The 21,149-nt window shown below is 31.7% G+C and overlaps 2 protein-coding genes across 2 annotated transcripts in view; both read right to left on the reverse strand.

Moving 5' to 3' along the window:
* The window catches only part of LOC127710750 (glycosyltransferase 1 domain-containing protein 1-like), an 801,321-nt gene that overhangs the window by 442,806 nt on the left and 337,366 nt on the right, over positions 1 to 21,149 (reverse strand). Inside the window, exon 13 of the transcript XR_007986312.1 lies at positions 7,436 to 7,475. The gene's annotated coding sequence lies outside the window, so the exon portion shown is untranslated. The remainder of the gene's footprint in view (positions 1 to 7,435; positions 7,476 to 21,149) is intronic.
* Positions 5,438 to 21,149, reverse strand: part of LOC127710747 (nucleoporin 88-like) — a 45,298-nt gene continuing 29,586 nt past the window's right edge. The window contains exons 9-15 of the mRNA XM_052216707.1: positions 20,256 to 20,360; positions 19,492 to 19,635; positions 18,440 to 18,562; positions 15,067 to 15,213; positions 13,194 to 13,320; positions 11,988 to 12,106; positions 5,438 to 5,762 (exon numbers count right to left, since the gene is read on the reverse strand). Of these exons, the coding sequence (XP_052072667.1) occupies positions 5,699 to 5,762; positions 11,988 to 12,106; positions 13,194 to 13,320; positions 15,067 to 15,213; positions 18,440 to 18,562; positions 19,492 to 19,635; positions 20,256 to 20,360 (829 nt within the window). The 3' untranslated portion in view covers positions 5,438 to 5,698. The remainder of the gene's footprint in view (positions 5,763 to 11,987; positions 12,107 to 13,193; positions 13,321 to 15,066; positions 15,214 to 18,439; positions 18,563 to 19,491; positions 19,636 to 20,255; positions 20,361 to 21,149) is intronic.

The following is a 21,149-nucleotide window of genomic DNA, read 5'->3' on the forward strand; positions in this document are numbered from 1 at the left end:
TTTGATTAGCTTCTATTTATTATCACGATACGGTATTACGACATTTCCATTGGTCTTTCGTTAGATCATTGATGACTTTCAAAGGTTAAGAGATGGCAAAAGACTTCTTCAATAATGTACAAAATACTCGCGATTTTCACTTGAAAATCTTCTTTTTGTCAAATCTTATTACATTCTTAAGCGTAAAAAAAGTTTTCAAAATGTCTGACGTTAAAGTTTCACACCGGAACATGACATATGAAGTCATACTGCTATATGCATCGATCAAAGATGAGCTGAATTATAAAGTTAACAAAATGCGAGTGTTGTCCTAAAACAAATAGGTTTAACAACTCGTGAGGATTTGATACCGCTTGATGGCAACTCGAGTTATGGAGAAGACTCGTTTATCATTATATTGAAATTGAATAACTTGAGTTAAAATCAAGCGATATCCAATTCTCACTTGTTACGAAACCTATAAAAGTCTCATATGAGGAAGGCAACCAATATTAGAATATTTAGTGTTAAGTACTTTAACCATAATAATCGAACCCCCGGACATGTTCATGTGGATGTCTCAAGTCAGGAACATTGTTATTTCTTCTTGATTGTATTTATTTTGTTTCATTATTTAACTTACACCAATTATTGTTTTTCATAAGTTACAGGTTCTAAAAATGCTTACGTTCAATAACGTCTCTCTCTGAGTGAAAGTAGCAACACAACCGGAACAAGTTGGATACGTATAATACCAGATTAATGATTAACTAATTTAATTTGATATTAAGGGGGCTATCAAGGATGTAAAAAAAATATATTCACATCCATAGAGGGTCTGTTCAGTGAGGATGTGAAGCAACTGTGAAAATAACTTTTTTTGTAGCCATTTATAAATTTAACAAACTTCTTTGATTATATTTACATAGCTACCATGCAGCACCGCAGATAGAACCACAAGTCCTTCCGTACAACGATATTCAAGATAATCCTTACGATGACTGTAGTGAAGACCCGACAGGTGCTCCATATTATATTGATGTTATCGATAGCGAGGAAGAAATAACTGTACCTGAAAGCAGCTGCCAGTACGAGGAAATTAATGTTTAAAGGAGTTGCCAAGACAAGAGTTTTGAATTTATCATATGTAACAGTTGTTACAGAATTACTAAATATTTATTTTACCATATTGTTTTTTTTTTTTTTTGCCCACTTTATTCATGTATATGTTTTGACCTTCTCTAAAAGACATAAATGCATCATTTTCATTAAACAAGAGTGCAAACCAAGGATTTGTCTAACTATAAAAATCCTTGTGCAAACGGTGAAACGTTTAGACTACTCAACTGATAATGATTGAATGTATGTTAACAGTATTAGAGAAAAACGAGTATCACATAAAATTAAAATTACCAATGATCCATGTAAATCAGGAAATGGTCAGATGAGGGTACAAGTCAAATCGGCACCTGGTCAAATCGGTACCTATAGAAAAAGTCAAATCGGCACCTGGTTTAATCGGCATCTGGTCAAATCGGCATCTATTTAAGTCAATTCGGCATCCGATAATATTTTATATAATATATATAAATAATTCTAAATATGTAAAAATGATCTTTCAATTTTTAATTATTTTAAAAAAATTTGGGGTTGGATTTTATTTTATTTAATTACATCGTTAAAAATCATCACATGTTATTAAGCAGTTAAAATACATAAGTTAATTGTTTGGAGTTTTCTCAATATTTTATGACAGATGTTTTAATTAGTTTTCTTTTCAATTAATTAATTAATAACATTTATCAATTAAATAATTAACATGTTTGTTGTTTTAATGCTATACAGATAGTTATCGATGTTTTTTCTTCAAAAACTTAAATAAAAAAAAAATTGAAGCCATTAACCAAGCTGTTGCTTAATCATGAGAAAATTAGAAGCAATTAAGGTACTAGTAGTATTTCAGGAAAATTTAAACAGCATTAAACCAATTTAAGAAATAAATTAGTTAGAGAGTTACATCTGAAATTTAGTTTGTAGTATTATACAAAATGAGAAAAAATGTCAAAATTTTAGTATGAATACAAATACATGTATACTGTTTGATACAGATATAGACTCGATTCCATATATTAATGGGTATGTACATAGTATTTGGACTTGTAGATATATGCCAAAAGAAGAACACTTATTACAAATACTTATGTTAAAATACTATAAAGATGAACTTTTATACAAACATTTGAATAGTATTGTACAGTAGTTTATTTCTCTCAAAATAAAATTTAAATAAAAAAGCACAATGGTGAGAAAGTTGACATAAAACCATCAGCATCGACCCTAATATAGGTGATCGAAGTGATCAATGTTTAAATGTGTTTTTTACCTAATAATTTTATTACATATAGGTTGTAATCTATTTTTGACTCTATCTTTAGACTTCCTTCTTAGCATACAGTGGCGGATCCAACGGGGGGGGGGGGGGGGGGGGGGGGGGGGGGGCGTAGAGGGCGTACGCCCCCCCCCCCCCCCTTTTGCTTGAACTTTTTTTTTTTTTGTAAAATTATTAATCAGACTAGACTTAGTGAATTTTGCCATTTCCCGATAGTGTATTTAATTTTTATGCGACAATTCTTTACTTATAAAGATATTTTTCGCTTGTATTTACTGTAATATATTATTGATTATGTTGAAGTCATGTGATTCGCTACGGTGGAGTTGATCAGTACGTCGAAAAAACGACACTCAGTCATGCACTTTGAAATTCAAATTACAGTAACATATTGCTTAGGCGGAAGATGACAAGCATGACGCCTTCAAAGCGACAAAGGATTGAGCAAGAACGTGTTGACTTCTATTTCACAATTCCACTGAACAGAAAGTAATACTCTATTACACTCTCACGAAAAAAAAGTTCCAAAGCAATATTATTCACCTACGAAAATATGTGTAACCCCATACGCCCCAGCCAATTAATAACATTGCTGAATAATGATCCCCAGTCAGTAAGCTCTAGATAATTTAAAGTCTAAGGTACGGACCATTTGATTTGATAGGGCAGTCTGTGATATTTTAGAGAAAAAATTTTGACCCTGGTTTTTGCCTTAAACAAAAATTCTGGCCGTATCTGTATTGAAAACAATTATCGTGTCCCCTTTTTTGAAATAAGAAAAAAAAATCCAACAAAATTATTCAGCATTAAATGAACATTGTGAATAAAAAACGTGCGTAATTTTTTTGGGGGGTTTGCATGTAAATCCCATATCTGACTGGAATGTCTGTTTCGCCGAACTGATATACTGATTACTTTTTTCAAGGTCCAACTGCAACCTGCCTGCTGGGTGTGGCCTTTATGTCTCCATTTGTTGACCGTCATTCACAACTTCGTTGTCATTTGAATTTCAGACTCATTCGTAGCCTTTGGTTGATTTGGAACCCCTCACTTCCCTTGTTGGGTGAAACATTTCAACCAAACATTTGGATAAAAATTGCTTGTTTGTCTTTGTTCGTGTCGGTCGTATTATAAACTTCATTGAATAGCCGTATATCATGTTTACAACAAGAAATCGGTGAGGTTATGCTTATTAACCATACAACAAACGAGAATTGTCCATGTCCATTTTTTACTGACAAATCCCACATCAAATATATTAGTACATAGCTTTGGATCCATTCAATCATTTTCTAATAGACAATTAAGGGGGAGAATGCGGCATCAAAAATGTCCAACCCTAGCTTACACTTTAACTATAAAATATACATGCCCATGTCGGGAATCGTTAAAAATGTGCATTTTACACTTATTTTATGTTTTTAGCCCAAAAAAGGTAAGAAAACTATACTTACTACGCCCCCCCTTTCCAAAATCCTGGATCCGCCCCTGGCATATGTAATCACAACTAAACTGAACTCAAATCCTTTATAACTCACTACATTTTATACTTTCTTTGTTAAATTGTTTCTTTTTCTTTTTGTTTTATATATCTCTAAAATCAACAACAATCTGAGTGCTATTAGAAAAAAAAAAGAAAAAAAAAAAGAGAGTTACATCTGATAATAATAAAAATAAAAAAAAATAAGCGACACAATATGTAATCATAAAACTCACAACCAAAGTAAAAAAAAACAAAACAAACATTAATTACTTTTTTATTAAGTAAAATTAGGAACATATAGGGCGCAATTTCTAACAGGAAAGCCGCTGTCTAAAAAACCCAGTCACATTAAACCAACAATCATGCTAAATGCTCAACTGGTTAAAACATGCATAACAAATATCAATTACCTTGAATACACAGTTGAACGAAAAAAAGACATACAGACCCCCCCCCCCCCAAAAAAAAAATATGTTAATCAGTCAATATTTCTGGACAACCCCTTCCTTATTTTAATGTTTTGCTTAAAATACTGATATATATTCAACATATTCAGCATGGGTGCCGATTTAACCAGGTGCCGATTTGACTATGTGCCGATTTGACTATACCGGGTGGCGATTTGACCAGGTGCACAATATTCAAGCTTGATACTGTCAGAACTTTACATTTTTTGTCTTTATTATTAACTTTTTGAGACAGACAAAAACAAGAAAATCAATGAAATATAGTCATTAAGGACAAAAAATCCTTTACGTTTTTTGTTGAAATGGTAAAATGGAAGATTGTGACATTTTAAGGATTTTAGCCCGGCCACATTTTCAAGAAATTTTAATGAATGTTATTCCTGGCTGCCATGTTGGTTCATTGGCAGGAAGAGAAAACAAATGTACAAATTTAAAGGTACCCTAAGGATCATGCAGACATCTCAGTTTGGTTGAAATTGGTTCGTTGGTTTCAGAGGAGATCTTTCTCAATAAGTTGACTCTGATGGACAGCAAGTAATGGTTATACCTTCAATGGCACATATGGCCAAGTGACCTGAAAAGGTAAACTACTGGATTTTTTTTTGTCACTAGGTTCAACATCCTTCCATTTGTGGACAATATAGAAAAAATATGGAAGGTTTGATTCTTAGTTCAAGAAAAATATTGGACCATTTAGGTTATTGATGAGTGATGGATGTACGTGAAAGTGCATCACACGAAACAGCATACTCACATGAAGCTTGACACCAAATTTCTGGATATGATATGTAGTTATTGAGATAAATATAACAACAATTTCATACAAGGCCATTCTGTGAAAGAATAAAAAAGTATTCAATTAACAGGAAGTTGATCAGTGATGGATGTGAAAACCCGTCACATTTTCTACCATGCTAATATGAAGTCTGCTACCAAATTAAAAGAAGGTCTGATTATTAATTCCTGGGTAAATTGATATGGAAATGTCATGGAATAAACAGACACACTGACAAACAGACCAGTATATCGCTCCTCTTTTGAGACAGTATATCGCTCCTCTTTTGAGACAGGGGTAATAAGTAATTGTACAATGGAAGTATAAAATAAAATAACAAATAATGAGCACAAATATCTCTTTCCTTTACAAAACTACAACAAATATTTTAATTGTCATTTTTCATATAAAATTAATTATCAATGTATGAACCTTTGGTCACTATTACAGAATCATAAATCACAACAATATCAAAGACAGTCACAGAACTTCCATAATGAGACGATTACAGCACAATGAAATAAGTTATTCCACACTAGTGTCGCAGTTCTCCATACATCAGAAGAATTATCACAGTAAAGCATTTTATAACACTAGTCAACAGGTCAAACTCCTGACTCCATTTTCATCTGATTGACCCTCCTCATTAATTCATTCAACTCATCTCCCCTGAAATAAATAAAATAATTTGTTTAAAAAACAGCCTTTTCTAAACACTGAATAAACCTCAAATTAGCATTTGCTAAAATTTCATCACAAAAAAAGCATAAAATTGAGAATGGAAATGGGGAATATGTCAAAGAGACAACAACCCGACCAAAGAGCAGACAACAGCCGAAGGCCACCAATGGGTCTTCAATGCAGCGAGAAAATCCTGCATCCAGAATTGGTCCTCAGCTGGCCCCTAAATAATATTGTGTACTAGTTCAGTGAAAGTGGACGTCACACTAAACTCCAAAACATATAAATGAACTAAAATTAAAAACATACAAGACTAACAAAGGCCAGAGGCTCCTGACTTGGGACAGGCACAAAATGTGGCAGGGTTAAACATGTTTTGTGAGATCTCAACCCTCCCCCAATACCTCTAGCCAATGTAGAATAAAGAAACACATAGCAATACGCACATATATTGACTAAGAACATAAATTATTTATTATTTTAAAATACAAATAGTTTCAGTTCTTATAGTGTTACGAAATCAAGTATAAGGTATCCTTCAAAAAGCTCATCTTTAATCTCATGGAAGTACACCACTAATTCATGGCTCCATTGCTTTCTATGTTAAATTCCTCAATTTCAAGCAGACACAACTCTTTTGTGTTAAGTTCAAATAAAGTGACAATCATTGCATGTCAAAGCAACACTTTATGGTGTCTTGTAATGAAAAAATCAACATACCTTTAATGGCATATAAGAAAGAACTGGTTCCCGGAACTTCGGATGTACCAAAACAGGTACTTCAGATCTGACAAACAGGCAAAATGTACCCTCTTTTTAAAATTTGGTGCAGTTTTTTAATATTCAAAATTATAAGTCAATGAAATGCTTTGCTGGGTGCAGCTTGATACGACCGTTGAGGTCGAACCCTGAACAGTTGGGGCAAGTATGGACACAACATTCAAGCTTGATACACACTGAATTTGGATTGTGATTAAATATTTGACACAGCATAGCATTCTGACACAGAATGAATGTGGTCTAAGAACTTATAAATTTTTAATTGACCTATTCAAACCATATCATTATTATTTGCTATTACATATAAATCAGAAATAACCAATTTAAAATGGAAAATTTTAAAGAAAAAAAAAGGGAAAAAAAATCCCTCCCCCCAAATTTTTTTAACCCCCTTATGATTCATCACCCCCAAACTCAATCTAAGCCTTCCCTTTATGGTATGGTACCTTGCAGTACAATTTCAGAGAGATCCATACACTTGAACACAAGTTATTGTCTGGAAACTAGAAAAATGCTAGTTTTTTTGCCCCTTTTTGGCCCCAAATTCCTAAACGTTTAGGGCAATTACCCCCAAACTCAAACCCAGCTTTCCCTTTGTGATATGGAACCTTGTAGTACAATTTCATAAAGACCCATACACTTACACACAAGTTATTGTCCTGAAACTAGAAAAAATGCTTGTTTTTTGCCCCTTTTTGGCCCCTAATTCCTAAACTTTTAAGGCAATTACCCCCAATCTCAATCCCAGCCTTCCCTTTGTGGTATGGCACCTTATAGTACAATTTCAGAGAGATCCATACACTTGAACACAAGTTATTGTCATGAAACTAGAAAAATGCTTGTTTTTTGGCCCCTAATTCCTACAATTTTGAGGCAATTACCCCCATAATCAATCCCAGCATTCCCTTTGTGATATGGAACCTTGTAGTACAATTTCATAAAGATCCATACACTTAAACACATGTTATTGTCTGGAAACTAGAAACATGCTTATTTTTGGCCCCTTATTCTTAAATGTTTTGGGCAATTACCCCCAAACTCAATTCCAGCTTTCCCTTTGTGATATGGAACCTTGTAGTACAATTTCATAAAGATCCATACACTTAAACACACGTTATTGTCTGGAAACTAGAAAAATGCTTATTTTTGGCCCCTTTTTGGCCCCTTATTCCTAAACGTTTTGGGCAATTACCCCCAAACTCAAACCCAGCTTTCCCTTTGTGATATGGAACCTTGTAGTACAATTTCATAAAGACCTATACACTTACACACAAGTTATTGTCCTGAAACTAGAAAAATGCTTGATTTTTGCCCCTTTTTGGCACCTAATTACTAAAATTTTGAGGCAATTACCCCCAAAATCAATCCCAGACTTCCATTTGTGGTATGGTACCTTGCAGTACAATTTCAGAGAGATCCATACACTTGAACACAAGTTATTGTCTGGAAACTAGAAAAATGCTTATTTTTGGCCCCTTTTTCCTAAACATTTTGGGCAATTACCCCCAAACTCGATTCAAGCTTTTCCTTTGAGATATGGAACCTTGTAGTACAATTTCAGAAAGATCTATACACTTACACACAAGTAATTGTCATGAAACTAGAAAAATGCTTGTTTTTTTCCCCTTTTTTGGCCCCAAATTCCCAAAATTTTGAGGCAATTACCCCCAAAATCAATCCCAGCATTCCCTATGTGATATGAAACCCTGTGGTACAATGTCAGAGAGATCCAAAAACTAACACACAAGTTATGTCTGGAAGTTACAAAAATGCTTATTTTTGGCCCCTAATTCCTTAACTGTTGGTCTATAACCCCAAAAACAATCCCAACCTTCCTTTTGTGGTATTGAACCTTATGGTAAAATTTCATAAGGATCCATTCACTTAAACTAAAGTTAGAGTGGGAAAACCAATGTGTCTTCGGACGACGACGACGACGCCGCCAACGTCATACCAATATACGACCACAAATTTTTTTTGCGGTCGTATAAAAAGTGTTCTACAATGATCACCAGTCATTCAATTTTCATATTCAGCTTTCATTTGATACCAAAAATACCTTAATATTCTACATATTTTGAAAGTTACACTCATGCGTAGGAACTATTTTGTGTTAAATATGTACTACTTTCTGGTATGTGCTTTCTGGCCAGGCCTGAATTAGTGGTGTTACACCTATAACAGATCCAAACTTGTTATATTGACTTCAGCATTACTTTATTTCATTCTATGATCTATTTCAAGCAATAAAAACATTTAAAGCCTTAGTCCAAATACTATTTCACTAATTTTAAGCTCAAATTGGACTGGTAGTAATATATGGGTTATTCAAAGAAAACTGCATATGGATATTACCAATGGCCAATATACTTTTTTTATTCTCAATATCATTGTTCTATTTATTAATTTCTATAAGGAAAGTAATGTGCTTACCAATAGTCATATTTTTACCAGAGGTTGTTCATTTAATAAAAATATATGAGTCCAAACCTAAGACATAATTGAGAATATCATGAATATTGTCCCCCCTTTTTTCTTCAAATTGGAAAAGGGACATTTTTGGTATAAACCATACTTCTGTGGTACAACATAGATTATTAAGAGCAATTTATATATCCCTCAGCTGGATAACTTGCTAAACTGGTTCAAAATTGCATGTACAGTGAGATTTTGGAATTCTTATATGAGTATATACCAACTGCCTAGATTGTAAAAGGCTACCATAAGAAAACCAATAAAACTTAAAAAATCATAGGATTATTTGACCAAGTGCTATTTTTTTTATCATAAACAAGTCATAATATACATGTTTTATTGATTTCAATCCCAAGTAATGCAAAAATGAGAACTTGGAGTCAAGCCTTAACTGCATGCATGTTGTATGACCATAAAAGGCTAAAATACCTTATTATGTCAATTTAAGAGCTGAAATTCCCATAAACAGAATTGTTCATCCCAAAAAGATGATTAAAAATGATTACTAACATTAAATATGACTAATTTTCATTGGAATAGGTACAACTTCTAAAAATTGAATTTCTGATGATTCTCTGTAATAGGAAGTACACCACTAATTCATGGCTCCATTGCTTTCTATGTTAAATTCCTCTATTTCAAGCAGACACAACTCTTTTGTTTTAAGTTCAAATAAAGTGACAATCATTGCATGTCAAAGCAACACTTTATGGTGTCTTGTAATGAAAAAAATCGACATACCTTTAATGGCATATAAGAAAGAACTGGTTCCCGGAACTTCGGATGTACCAAAACAGGTACTTCAGATCTGACAAACAGGCAAAATGTACCCTCTTTTTAAAATTTGGTGCAGTTTTTTTAATATTCAAAATTATAAGTCAAAAAGTGTTCTACAATGATCACCAGTCATTCAGCTTTCATTTGATACCAAAAATACCCTAAATATTCTACATATTTTGAAAGTTACACCCATGCGTATGAACTATTTTGTGTTAAATATGTACTACTTTCTGGTATGTGCTTTCTGGCCGGGCCTGAATTAGTGGTGTTACACCTCACAGCGGGACATATTTTTTATTTTTACAATTAATTTAATTGCAATTTTTTTGAAGTGCCTCATCATCATTCAAACACATTTAAATATCAGTGCTTTTGAGCACAGCTAAGACTAATTCCATGAAACTAAATAGCCTTCATTTATTTTAGTGGACCAATTCCCTATAATAGTGTTATACTTAAGTAACCCTAACCCTTACCTAACTCTAACACTAGTGTAGTACTTAGAACCTAACCCTAACCTTAAACTTGTTCAAATTACTGAACTTTGACCAAGACATCAATTTTTTTATTGAATTCATTTTCTATACTGATTATGACCATAGGTTACCTCTAAAAGCTTGATTATCTCACATCAAATATAATATTTACAGGACTATCTTCAATCACCTTGAATAGTTTGTTTTAAAAAGGACCTTATACAGTTTTTCACAAAGTTTGGTTCAAACTGGAAAAAAGTTGATTCTATTGATAGGACAATATGAAGTTAATTAACAGACAACAGACCAAAAATTAATGCCAAAAGCTCTCATTGGCCCTTTGAACTAACAAAAATTTCATTATAAATGAATTACAACTTTTCTTAAAGTAGCTATAATTTTCTATAAAAGAACTTAGTTTGCTATTTAAAAAACATATTACCTTTGTTTAGTTAGGGGCATTATTTAAACAAGTAATTTTCAAAATTACCTATACAACTTATGTTGAAAACGAGGCTGTTTCAAATATTACTTCTATATCATGAATAATTAACTTCTGTTAATATTATTTTTATAGGTGACCATTCATACAGGTTTTACTAGCTTTAACAAATTTTCACAGATATCTGGTTATTTTCCCCATGAAATATACTAGTAAAACTATTTAAATACTCAACATGAACTAATTGCTTTTCTGATGCCACACTTCTTGGTCAAAGATTGGCCTCTTGGGGCTATTAAAATATAATTTCCCCTTAAAATCTTAGAGATAGACAGTTATAACTAGATATTTAATTTAGACTTGAAGTTATTTACAATTTGAATCTTAATCAAAAGCAATTACATATATTCCTTAAATAATTGTAAGTACTTAGTTTTTTGAAGTTGTATAAAATAATTTATTAAAGTAATATTTTTGTCATTATTTTTTAAAGTAACCTCTCTATACTCATCTCAAATTGGATAAATACTTAATTTTATTTAATGAAATGATATAAAAATTCTTAAAAACTACATTTAGTCCATGCTTTATTTGACATTTAAAATAACTATTGAGTTATTAAATAATTTTTAAAAACGAAAAATACTTATAAAAGTGACTAAAAAAGATAACTTTTAGTATCGCCACCTGACTGTTGTTTGTGTCTTGATAACTTTTATGTAGCATATTATATAATATAAACTATATTTAAATCATATCATCTAATTATAAAATTTGAGAATTCTTTTATTATAAAAAAAGGAATGATTATTAAATATAATAAGAAAATATTTAAAGACTTTTACTTTTTGTGGAGACTTGAGTTTTCTTTCCAAGCATTACACAGCACTGTTGAAGAATTTCTAATCTATTTTATAGTTTTGTAAAATTTCATGCAAAATGTATTTGAATAGACCAGATGTTTACACAGGTGTTAATGGAGCTTCCTCTATAATGCTCTACTTTCCTTATCATAGAAGTGGTGTAGATTTGATTGACATCTTAATGGATCATTATAATTATTGTCACATTAACTGCTGAGAAGAGCCCACTTAAAAAGCCCCGAGCATCCTCCGAGCATGCTCGGAGCTTCCTCGTAAGAATAAATCTATGATCCCTAACCAAAAAAAAAAAAAGGTATCCTTTGTACAGTTAAGACTCATTTATGTATCAAAATTTCAGCATAATTTAGGATGACTAAAGAGTTTTTTTAACACCTACTCTTTTCTCATGGTGTCTTTAATCTGTTTGAGCTGAGTATCTTTTAACACAGGACTGGACACAGCATTATTCCTCTGGTTATCAATCTGTCTCTTTTGATATTTCTGTTTTATTTCAAGCTAAAAGAAAGCAACAATAAGATGAAAGACATGTATTGTGATTGAGTCTTCTTTCATACACCTTATTACTATTCATTCCAATCTGGAGAAGTTCTGAAATAACACAACTTTTTCATCCAGTTGAAGGTATCTGGGGCCCTGTTTAAACAATGTAGTATGCATAAAACTTTTCAAAGAGACACGTTTTAACTATTATAAACACTTCAAACAAAGCATTTTTATGATTTAATTTGTGTTTTAAGAAAGTTGATCAAAATCTGTTAAAGTTTGAAAATGTTTCCTTTCTACACTTTTCCCTCCCTCAGCTTGTTACTGATGACCTTTGTTTTGCAACACTTGACCAAAACAGGAAGTTGTCTAAGCGACTGTTTTCCCCCCGTATTGAACTAAATAGCGATAAGGTGTATTCACTAAATTACTTCTGTTGAAATTCAACTTTCCTTATGGCTTATATTTCTTCTATTAAATAAATTATTATAAATAATTCCTGGTATTTGATTTGTTTATCCTACCAGAAATAAGTATAAAAAAAATTTGCAACTGGAATATATTCCCAGTAATGTCAACAAAATTCTAAGACATAAACCATCAAGTCTGTATCAATTATGAGATTTTCCTGCCAAATAACCAACATTTACAAGTAGCAACAGAGACTTATCAGGTACCAATAAAAAAATGTGTCCATGTGTGGTATCCTCCTCTGGACCTTTATCCTTTGAGAAGAGAAAGCAATTTAAAAATCCAGCTCTGCATAGCACAAAACAAATTTCCTTTTTATATTACATTCATGTTTTCAAAATGATTAAATTTGGACATGAAACATTAATCCATTTTAATCCAGTTCATCCAAAGAGCATGCTCACAAAAGGTTTTTGCCAAGTAAATGCAAATTTAAAATTTCCTTAAAATGAAAAAAAAATAAAATCATCAGAAAATATTGCATTTAGCTCACAGATAATTACTTAGCATGCTTAATTCCCCTTAATGCTTTCAAATTTACCAATAATTAGCCTATTTCTCATATACCTACTGTTAACTTTATATGAAAGCCATAAAATACCTACTGTTAACTTTATGTAAGCCATACCTGTTGTAAATTATTTTTATAACTCTCTAATTTATCATGCATGGTTTCCAATTCTCTCTTCATACTCCTCTCAGCCTCAGACAGAACTGGAAGTCTAGCTTGTAACTTTCTCATTATGCTTTCTATTCTGTTAAAAGAAAGTTCTCCTTATATATCTGGTTTTTTTTATTAACTTTCATCTGAACAAATAAATGCAGCAGTATAACAGTCAATGTCATATCTTATATCTATTTATTTCTCAAGGAACTTCAGACAGCCATGACTGATATCTTTTTGACACAGTCATGACTGATTAGTATTATCAGTGATCGTATGGGTAATGTATGCTACTATAGATTTTCATCTGTGAAAGCCATGGACATGATGGATATTGTCACAAGAGAATCCATTAAAGGACAAGCCATGATTTCATTTTAAAATTTAAGAGATTTATTGCACAATTTATCAATATTACCGGTAATTAATATGTTTAAAAAATAAACTTCTTATTAGTATCCCCGCTTTTAGAGATTAGAAAGTCTGATGACTGGGAATAAAACTTTTTTCTGTAACCATTTTTTTCCAACCACTGACCACTGATAAAAATAATCTAAAACAGGAGCATGTATTATTCAGAATTTGTAGAAGAACACTATTTTATTCATCCTTAGAGTAAAATTTGTGCCAGGAATAAAGACATGTGTTTGCAATATAATAAGATTTCAGATACCTGATTTTTAAGGAGAAATATATTTTCAAATACAGAGTAGTAAGTTACAGAATTGAATAACTAAAAGTGACACAAAAATATGATTCTGAGAAAATATTAAATCATAAATATATTTTATTTACATATTTATTTGATGTGAATTACAAGTCATGTAATTTATTACAGGTATGATTTGATTTTTTTTGGGTGTTTTAACGCCACTTTTAAGCACCGCTTTTGGGCTATATCATGGCGGCCAGTTTTTATTGGTGGAGGAAGCCGGAGTGCCCAGAGAAAACCACTGACCTTCGATAGGAAAACTGACAATCCTAGTCAATTAAGATTGGAGTCGAGTGCACCTGCACGAGCGGGGTTCGAACTCACCACCTCAGTGTTGACTGGCTAGTGATTACAGTAGTGACTACTTAGACCACTTGGCCACCGAGGCCCCCTTTTTGTATGATACAGTGTCAGTAGTGGCTGGTGTGGGTATCACCACAGGTGTTAAATAACTGTTAACACATATATTTCTTACCTACTTTACCCTTTCACAAAATTGAATAAGTGTTGAAGTCAACAATACTGACAGCAGCCTGTCTAAGTATTGATTCTGTGACTTTTGACATAGACTAGACAAACATTTTGACATACAACTTAGCATTATTTCTTTTATATAAATGATTTCTATTTGTTGGTTTACAGATCCGCAAACCAGATTTTTTCAGAAAAAAATCAAAATTGAAATTTCCTATTTTTTTATTTCCGCCTACTCCGCCAAATTCATTCTCTCTGAAATATATTTAAATTTGATAAAATGCATTGTATGTTTAAAACACACGAGAAAAATTGTTTGGCACTAAATTGTAAAGAATGATTACAAAAAAGGAAAACACAAATATTGTAAAAAGCAGAAGTACACAATAATTCTATACATATTTATGTCTTGTAAAAACATTTTTTTCGACATACAGACATGACAGACCAGAATGTTTACATAAAAGATAAGTAAACCAACAAATTAAAAAACCCTGGACTTATTTTCAACGTATAAAATTGTGGACTATTTAACAGTTGATAACAACACTTGGGTATATTTCTTTAATTTATAATAAAATATCTTATTCCGATAAGAGAAGTAAACTATACATTTTTTTTTACATATGCTAATGTATATTTCCCTCTAACCTTTTAAGAATTTCGTCATTTTTTTCTTGACACTCATCACACTTGACACCTAGTTCTCCTGCTTGTTCATGCATATCTGCCTTTAACTGCGACAAATAATCTAAATCATCTGACTGTTTCTCTTTAAGGTTTGTTAATATCCTTACTCTAGAATAGAAAACAAATCATTTAAATTTAGAGATAATAAAGTGCAGATTAAAATATATATAAAAGGTCTCTCAAATTTGTTAATATGAATCCTTTATCTTAGTTTACACTAGGTATTGCCTTAACCCTTTTAAGTTATTTTATGGTTATTAATTTAAATCTGAGGGGACCTAAAATATATGCTATGGAGTATGTTCAAACAAGTTTGTAATTATTCTGATGTGTGTTTGGAAAAATTTCTTTGTCATCTTCTTATGGGGGACTCATACCTTGGTCTGTTGACAAGGGACATATATGTCGTCCCTAGCGATATGCATTTTGTAAGGTCAAAGGGTTAAAAGTTTTCTCAGCTTTATTGTGGATTTCCAAGGAAAAATTGTCCATGGTCCTACAACTAGGACAAAAATAATCTATGAGAAAGTTCAAAAAACAAGCCCTGTCAAGCTTTGATGATGTGAAAAACCAAAATAACCTAAAAATATGTTTCATTTGTTAGATAATCATATTTTCAAAGGCATCAAATATAAAATTTAATATAATTTTCCTATTTCCTTCTGTAAACAATTGCTGTGTGAGATAGCTTCATTTATGATGCTCACTGCCCATGCTCCTGGTTTATAATATTCCCACTTGTAAAAAGTTTTTTTTGTAATGTTTTTCCTTTTTTGTTCAAATTGTTTTTGTAATGAAAAGATTACTGATATCACTGGCATTTCTTCTTTTTGAAATGTATTACACGCACACATTTGTTTGTCTAACTTAACTTCTTAAAATTGGCAGGTTTGCTATATAAAAGAACTCTTACATGTATTTCTTGAAACATGTTATTGCATGACCACACAACTTGTCACAGTCAACCTAAAATATCTTATTACTTTACCAACCTTCCATCTAAGGACACAAATCATACTACATATACATTCCATGAATTAATAATACTTAATAACCCTATGAATCAATTAAACAGCCGTCCAAATCAATTAAATACATGTATAGAATATAACATGTCACTTATACATGGCCCCTCCCTTAACCCTATGAATCAATTAAACAACTGTCCAAATCAATAAAGTACATGTATAGAATATGACATGTCAATTATACATGGCCCCTCCCCTAACACCTGTCAATCAAACTTTGGTCATTGACCAATTAATTTATTCCAAATCAATTAAGTACATCTATAGAATTTAACATGTCAAATTAAAGATGGCCCCTCCCCTAACACCTGTCAATCAAACTTTGGTCATTTATTGGAATGATTGTCATGTTATTTTTCACCCTCATAAAACAGTCTGAGATTTCTAGGAGGAGGAGACTAGTTAAATCAGGTTCACATTATTGCATAATATAATACAATGATGAACATCATCATAATCTATGTGTCAAAAGAGGCGAGAGATTAAAAAAACACTATTAACATATTTTCTTTTAATTAGCATTAATTTTTTTCAAAGTCCTATTAGTCAGAAGTAAAATTAAATTATTCCTATTTTCATTCTCTTTCAAACTTTGACCCTGAACAATCATCGGTTTTCTTTGTTTGAATTGTTTCATATTTTGTCATGTCAGTGCTTTTTACAGCTGATTTATATGGTATGTTTTTGCTCATTGTAAAGGGTTGTACATTGACCTGTAGTTGCTTAAATCTATGTCATTTGGTCTCTGTTGGATAGTTGTCTTTATTGGCAATCATTAGACATTTCCTTATCTTTATATATATATTTCTTCTTGCTTTTGCAAATCTTAAAAAAAAGCTCCTTTTTGAATGTTATATAAGCTGTATTTTTTCTGAACATGCATGTATATACACTCTATGCAATTTTATAGAATAGTATATATATATATTTTGAGTGTGCAAACAATTCAGACATGTCAGATAAATAGATCTAAAGTGGAGATTTGTTTGTTTATATATATCGGATAAGTAACAATGTAACTTAATGATTTTCCAAAATGTAACAAACAGACATTAATGTTATTGTAAAGAGTCTTCTGGCCACAGACGTGGACACTGTCCTATTTTTGTTACAACTGTGGGTGCAATCAGGCCATAATGGTCAGTTTATGATTGATTAATTGACAGTAAGTGTCCGTTTATATCCAATATTGTCAACCAATACTATTGATAAGGTGTTAAATCTGTCGTTAAGACTGCATTCCTATAACTGATCGGTCAAGATATTTCATGGGAACTAGAATTACTTCTTATGATAAACTTTTATATGACTTTATATCACCATTTAAAGGTCAATCAAATCAGCTCTGGAATTATTTTTTAAACATTCAAATGTATTGCAAGTTAATTTCTAATTTTCATATTTTTGTTCTTATATATTTGAGATACAAAATTTAACACAATTATAAAACATTATACAAATATAAAGAATTATAGACACTAGAAAAAAAAAACCAATGCTGGTATTTTTATAATTATCGATAAAGTTATTCAAGTTATATCAAAATGCAAATCAAATTCGACGTATTTCTATTACTGATAATTTGTACATTTTCACTTTGATCCTACTGCCGAATATCTTTTAAGATCGCAGACAGGACATACTACTTGAAAATATTTTTTATTAATGCAGTGTTTTGCATTGCTTTTGCAAAAATACTAGCCATGATTGAAGTTACTTAATACATGACCAGAAGGGACTGCAATATGCCCTCAAACAAGGCTACTATGTCACAGTCAATACAATACACACCATTATTATCATAACTATATTGACTGTCAATTTTTAAAATAAACCTGTATAGATATAATCTCAAAATATCCATTATTCATAAAAGCATTAATTGTAAAATAATCTTAAAATTCTTAATACATTTTCTGTACACGTAGACATCAATGGATAAAGGAGAGAGGGCAATAGGATTCTTCTTTTGCCCAAAGATTAATGCAAATTAATAAGTTCCCAACTTCCAATACATGATCTTAAATTTGCCCTATCAATACTAAGTTAAAAGTTGCTAAGAAAAGAAAAACAAATTTTACATTTGACCAGTTACCAAAACAACAGACCATGGGAAAATTTGTATATTTCGTAAATTATCTTGATTTTCCTGGTTGAAATAAATTTTAAAGTATATTTTGGATTGGAAAAGTATGAGGTCAGCAGAGAAACAACTCCATATTTGGTAAGATGATGTAAATAGCTATAATAAAGTTATTCATCTCTAAACACCTGTGTTTCTACAGGGTCATGATATGGGACCCTACCTTTTCTGTATAGCTTGTTGAGCTAGATCTTGTTTCTGTAGATATTCCTCTCTAAACACCTGTGTTGTACGACTCAACAGCTGATAACATTCCTGTTGTGTCATCTCAGTTTTTTTGCCTGATCTAGAATAAAATATCATTAAAATTCATCTCTATAATAGACCAGAATTGTATAGTTCTATTTTTCATGTTGATTGCATTTATGTAGAAAATTAGATGTATCTATTTACCTATATTTTTCAGGACTAAAAAATGATGCAAGTTTAAGGTATCCTTTTTTGAAACATTTAAAATGTGAAGCTCCTGTGTAATGACTCAATTTATAAATTTTACCAATTTTTTTTTGCAGGTTTTCTGTCCTACAATCTGTCAATACTTGTATTATGACATTGTACAAGGTCATAGATTTCTCTGACTGTTAATGACATTTTTACAATAAATCAATTGGATATTGGATGTGTACTGATAGATATTTAAGTCTTAGATACATGATCTTTTTATTAGTTGTTATTGGCTTTTAACTAACTTTCAGTAACTGTGAGAACTCTCAGATCTTCACTTTGTGTCTTTTGTTAGTTGTTTTTGCTTTGTATCTATATGATGAGTTGAGCCCTTTGCAACTGATTTTTCTAGTTTGTTCTTGTGTTGTGCTGTTACACCACTGTCCCAGGTTTATAAGGGAGGATTTGGCACCCACAAACATGTTTAACAACGCCACTCTCTGTGTGTGCCTGTCCCCAAGTCAGGAGCCTGTAATTCAATGGTTGATGTTTGTTGCTGTAAATCATATTCGTTTATTGTTGTGTACATGAATCAGGTAGTTTGTTTTTGTCGTTTGAATTGTTTTACATTTGTCATTTTGATGCCTTTTATAGCTTCCTATGCAGTGTTGTTTTTGCTCATTGTTGAAGGCCGTACAGTGAACTATGATTACTTACTTTCTACGTCATTTGGTCTCTGGTGAACAGTTGTGTCATTAGCAAACATACCATATCTTCTTATTTTTATATTAACTAATTTATGAAAGGTAACAAAATGTTGTGACAACTTACTTTAACAAAGGATTAGTGAAATTCTTTTGTAACACTTTGGCTATATATTGATCAAATGGCTCTCTGGGTAATTTACGTAATGGTGATCTGATTGTCCCTGTTGGTGTTTGCAAACTAGATGTGGTATATGTTACTATTCTGGACCTGTGAATAGAATATCATTAACTGTAGATTCAGAAACCTCAGCATGCATTCATCATTGCCATTTTTTAACAATGGACAAACAATGCAAAATTAATCATTTCAATTTCAGGAAATGGTGCATAGAAAATACCACTATCAAAACTACCAATAATTCTATTTTTGCAAGAACTATCCTGACACATTTTTTGCAATAATAAAAACATGGCAATTTTTAGATATTTTACAATCATACAATGACAGGTTATCCTTTTCCAAATGGAGATATAATTTCAAGTTTCTTTGTTTATATCCATAAAGAGGGAATTGAAAAGATTAATTAACTCCTAATATTTTTTTACATCCACTAGAAAATGAGGTTATTTTGAATAAAATATAAAAATATACCTTGCAACAGGCCATCTATTAAACCCTCAAGAGTTGTTTTAAGGGCAATTAAACATGCAAATATTAAATCTCTAAATTAATCAACAGATTTAACATACCCATTTGAATGGGATGTAACTGTGTACTATAACATCATTCACTACCAAATGGAAAACCCTTGCCAGAGGAGTCATATCATTAAGACAGAGAAACTGGGAAATAAATCTATACTTTGTGGTTCCATAGGGTGACCTTACCTAAGTGGAAGTGAGATAAACTCTATATCACTGGTCAGTGTTAACAGAGCTGATCCTGTCTGCCACTCCTTTACAACAGCTAATCCAATAACTGGTGCTGGGGGACTGCAATAAAAAAAAATGCAAATTATCAGTCTCCAAAATATCCAATTCAAATTATTATTATTCATGGTAACAGATCTATGGTAAAACATGGAAATAACAAATCTTGTGTTGTTGAATAGCTGTGTCATTGATTTATTCCCCACATTCCATATCTTTTTCTTTCATATGCATTAATACCAAAATCATGCATCTAAAAGACATGCTGCCCTATCACACATCTTTGTACATCAAAAGCATGAATAATTTTGATTACAGAGACATGAAATTAAAATCTAATCATGACTTTGACCTGTATCATTGGCACCTAGTATGCTGACATATTCTTTGAGAAAGTATCAGAGATGCCACATCTTCTTCATCTCTTTCTATTCATACTTCAAAAATAATTACTGAAGCATGAAATCCAGGTCATACCATCTTTATGACTCAATTTTAGAATAGGTCATTCTGTTGTATCTTGTGTTAAAATTAAAGTTGTCATCTCATTAAATTACCTTAAACCTTAGGCAAAATAAAAGTATATGTGTGGATCCAGTTAGGGTCGGTAGGTCGGCAATTTTTTTTTGGGGGGGGGAAGGATTGTCAAAATCCTGAAAAAACTTGTGTGTTCACAGAGTCGGATTCCGGTATTATACATGTCCCTACCGGAAGTTTGCCATTTTCTAGATGTTTGGTTGTAAAATAAACAGATATGTTACGTTTTTAGTTAATTTTGGTGCATTCTGTTAAGAATTTGTTGCATTTTAGCCGTAGTGGATAATTCTAATGGAAATTCAGATGACAGACGTC

Source organism: Mytilus californianus, unplaced genomic scaffold, assembly GCF_021869535.1.
Source record: "Mytilus californianus isolate M0D057914Y unplaced genomic scaffold, xbMytCali1.0.p SCAF_8, whole genome shotgun sequence".
NCBI classification, from domain to species: Eukaryota; Metazoa; Mollusca; class Bivalvia; order Mytilida; family Mytilidae; genus Mytilus; species Mytilus californianus.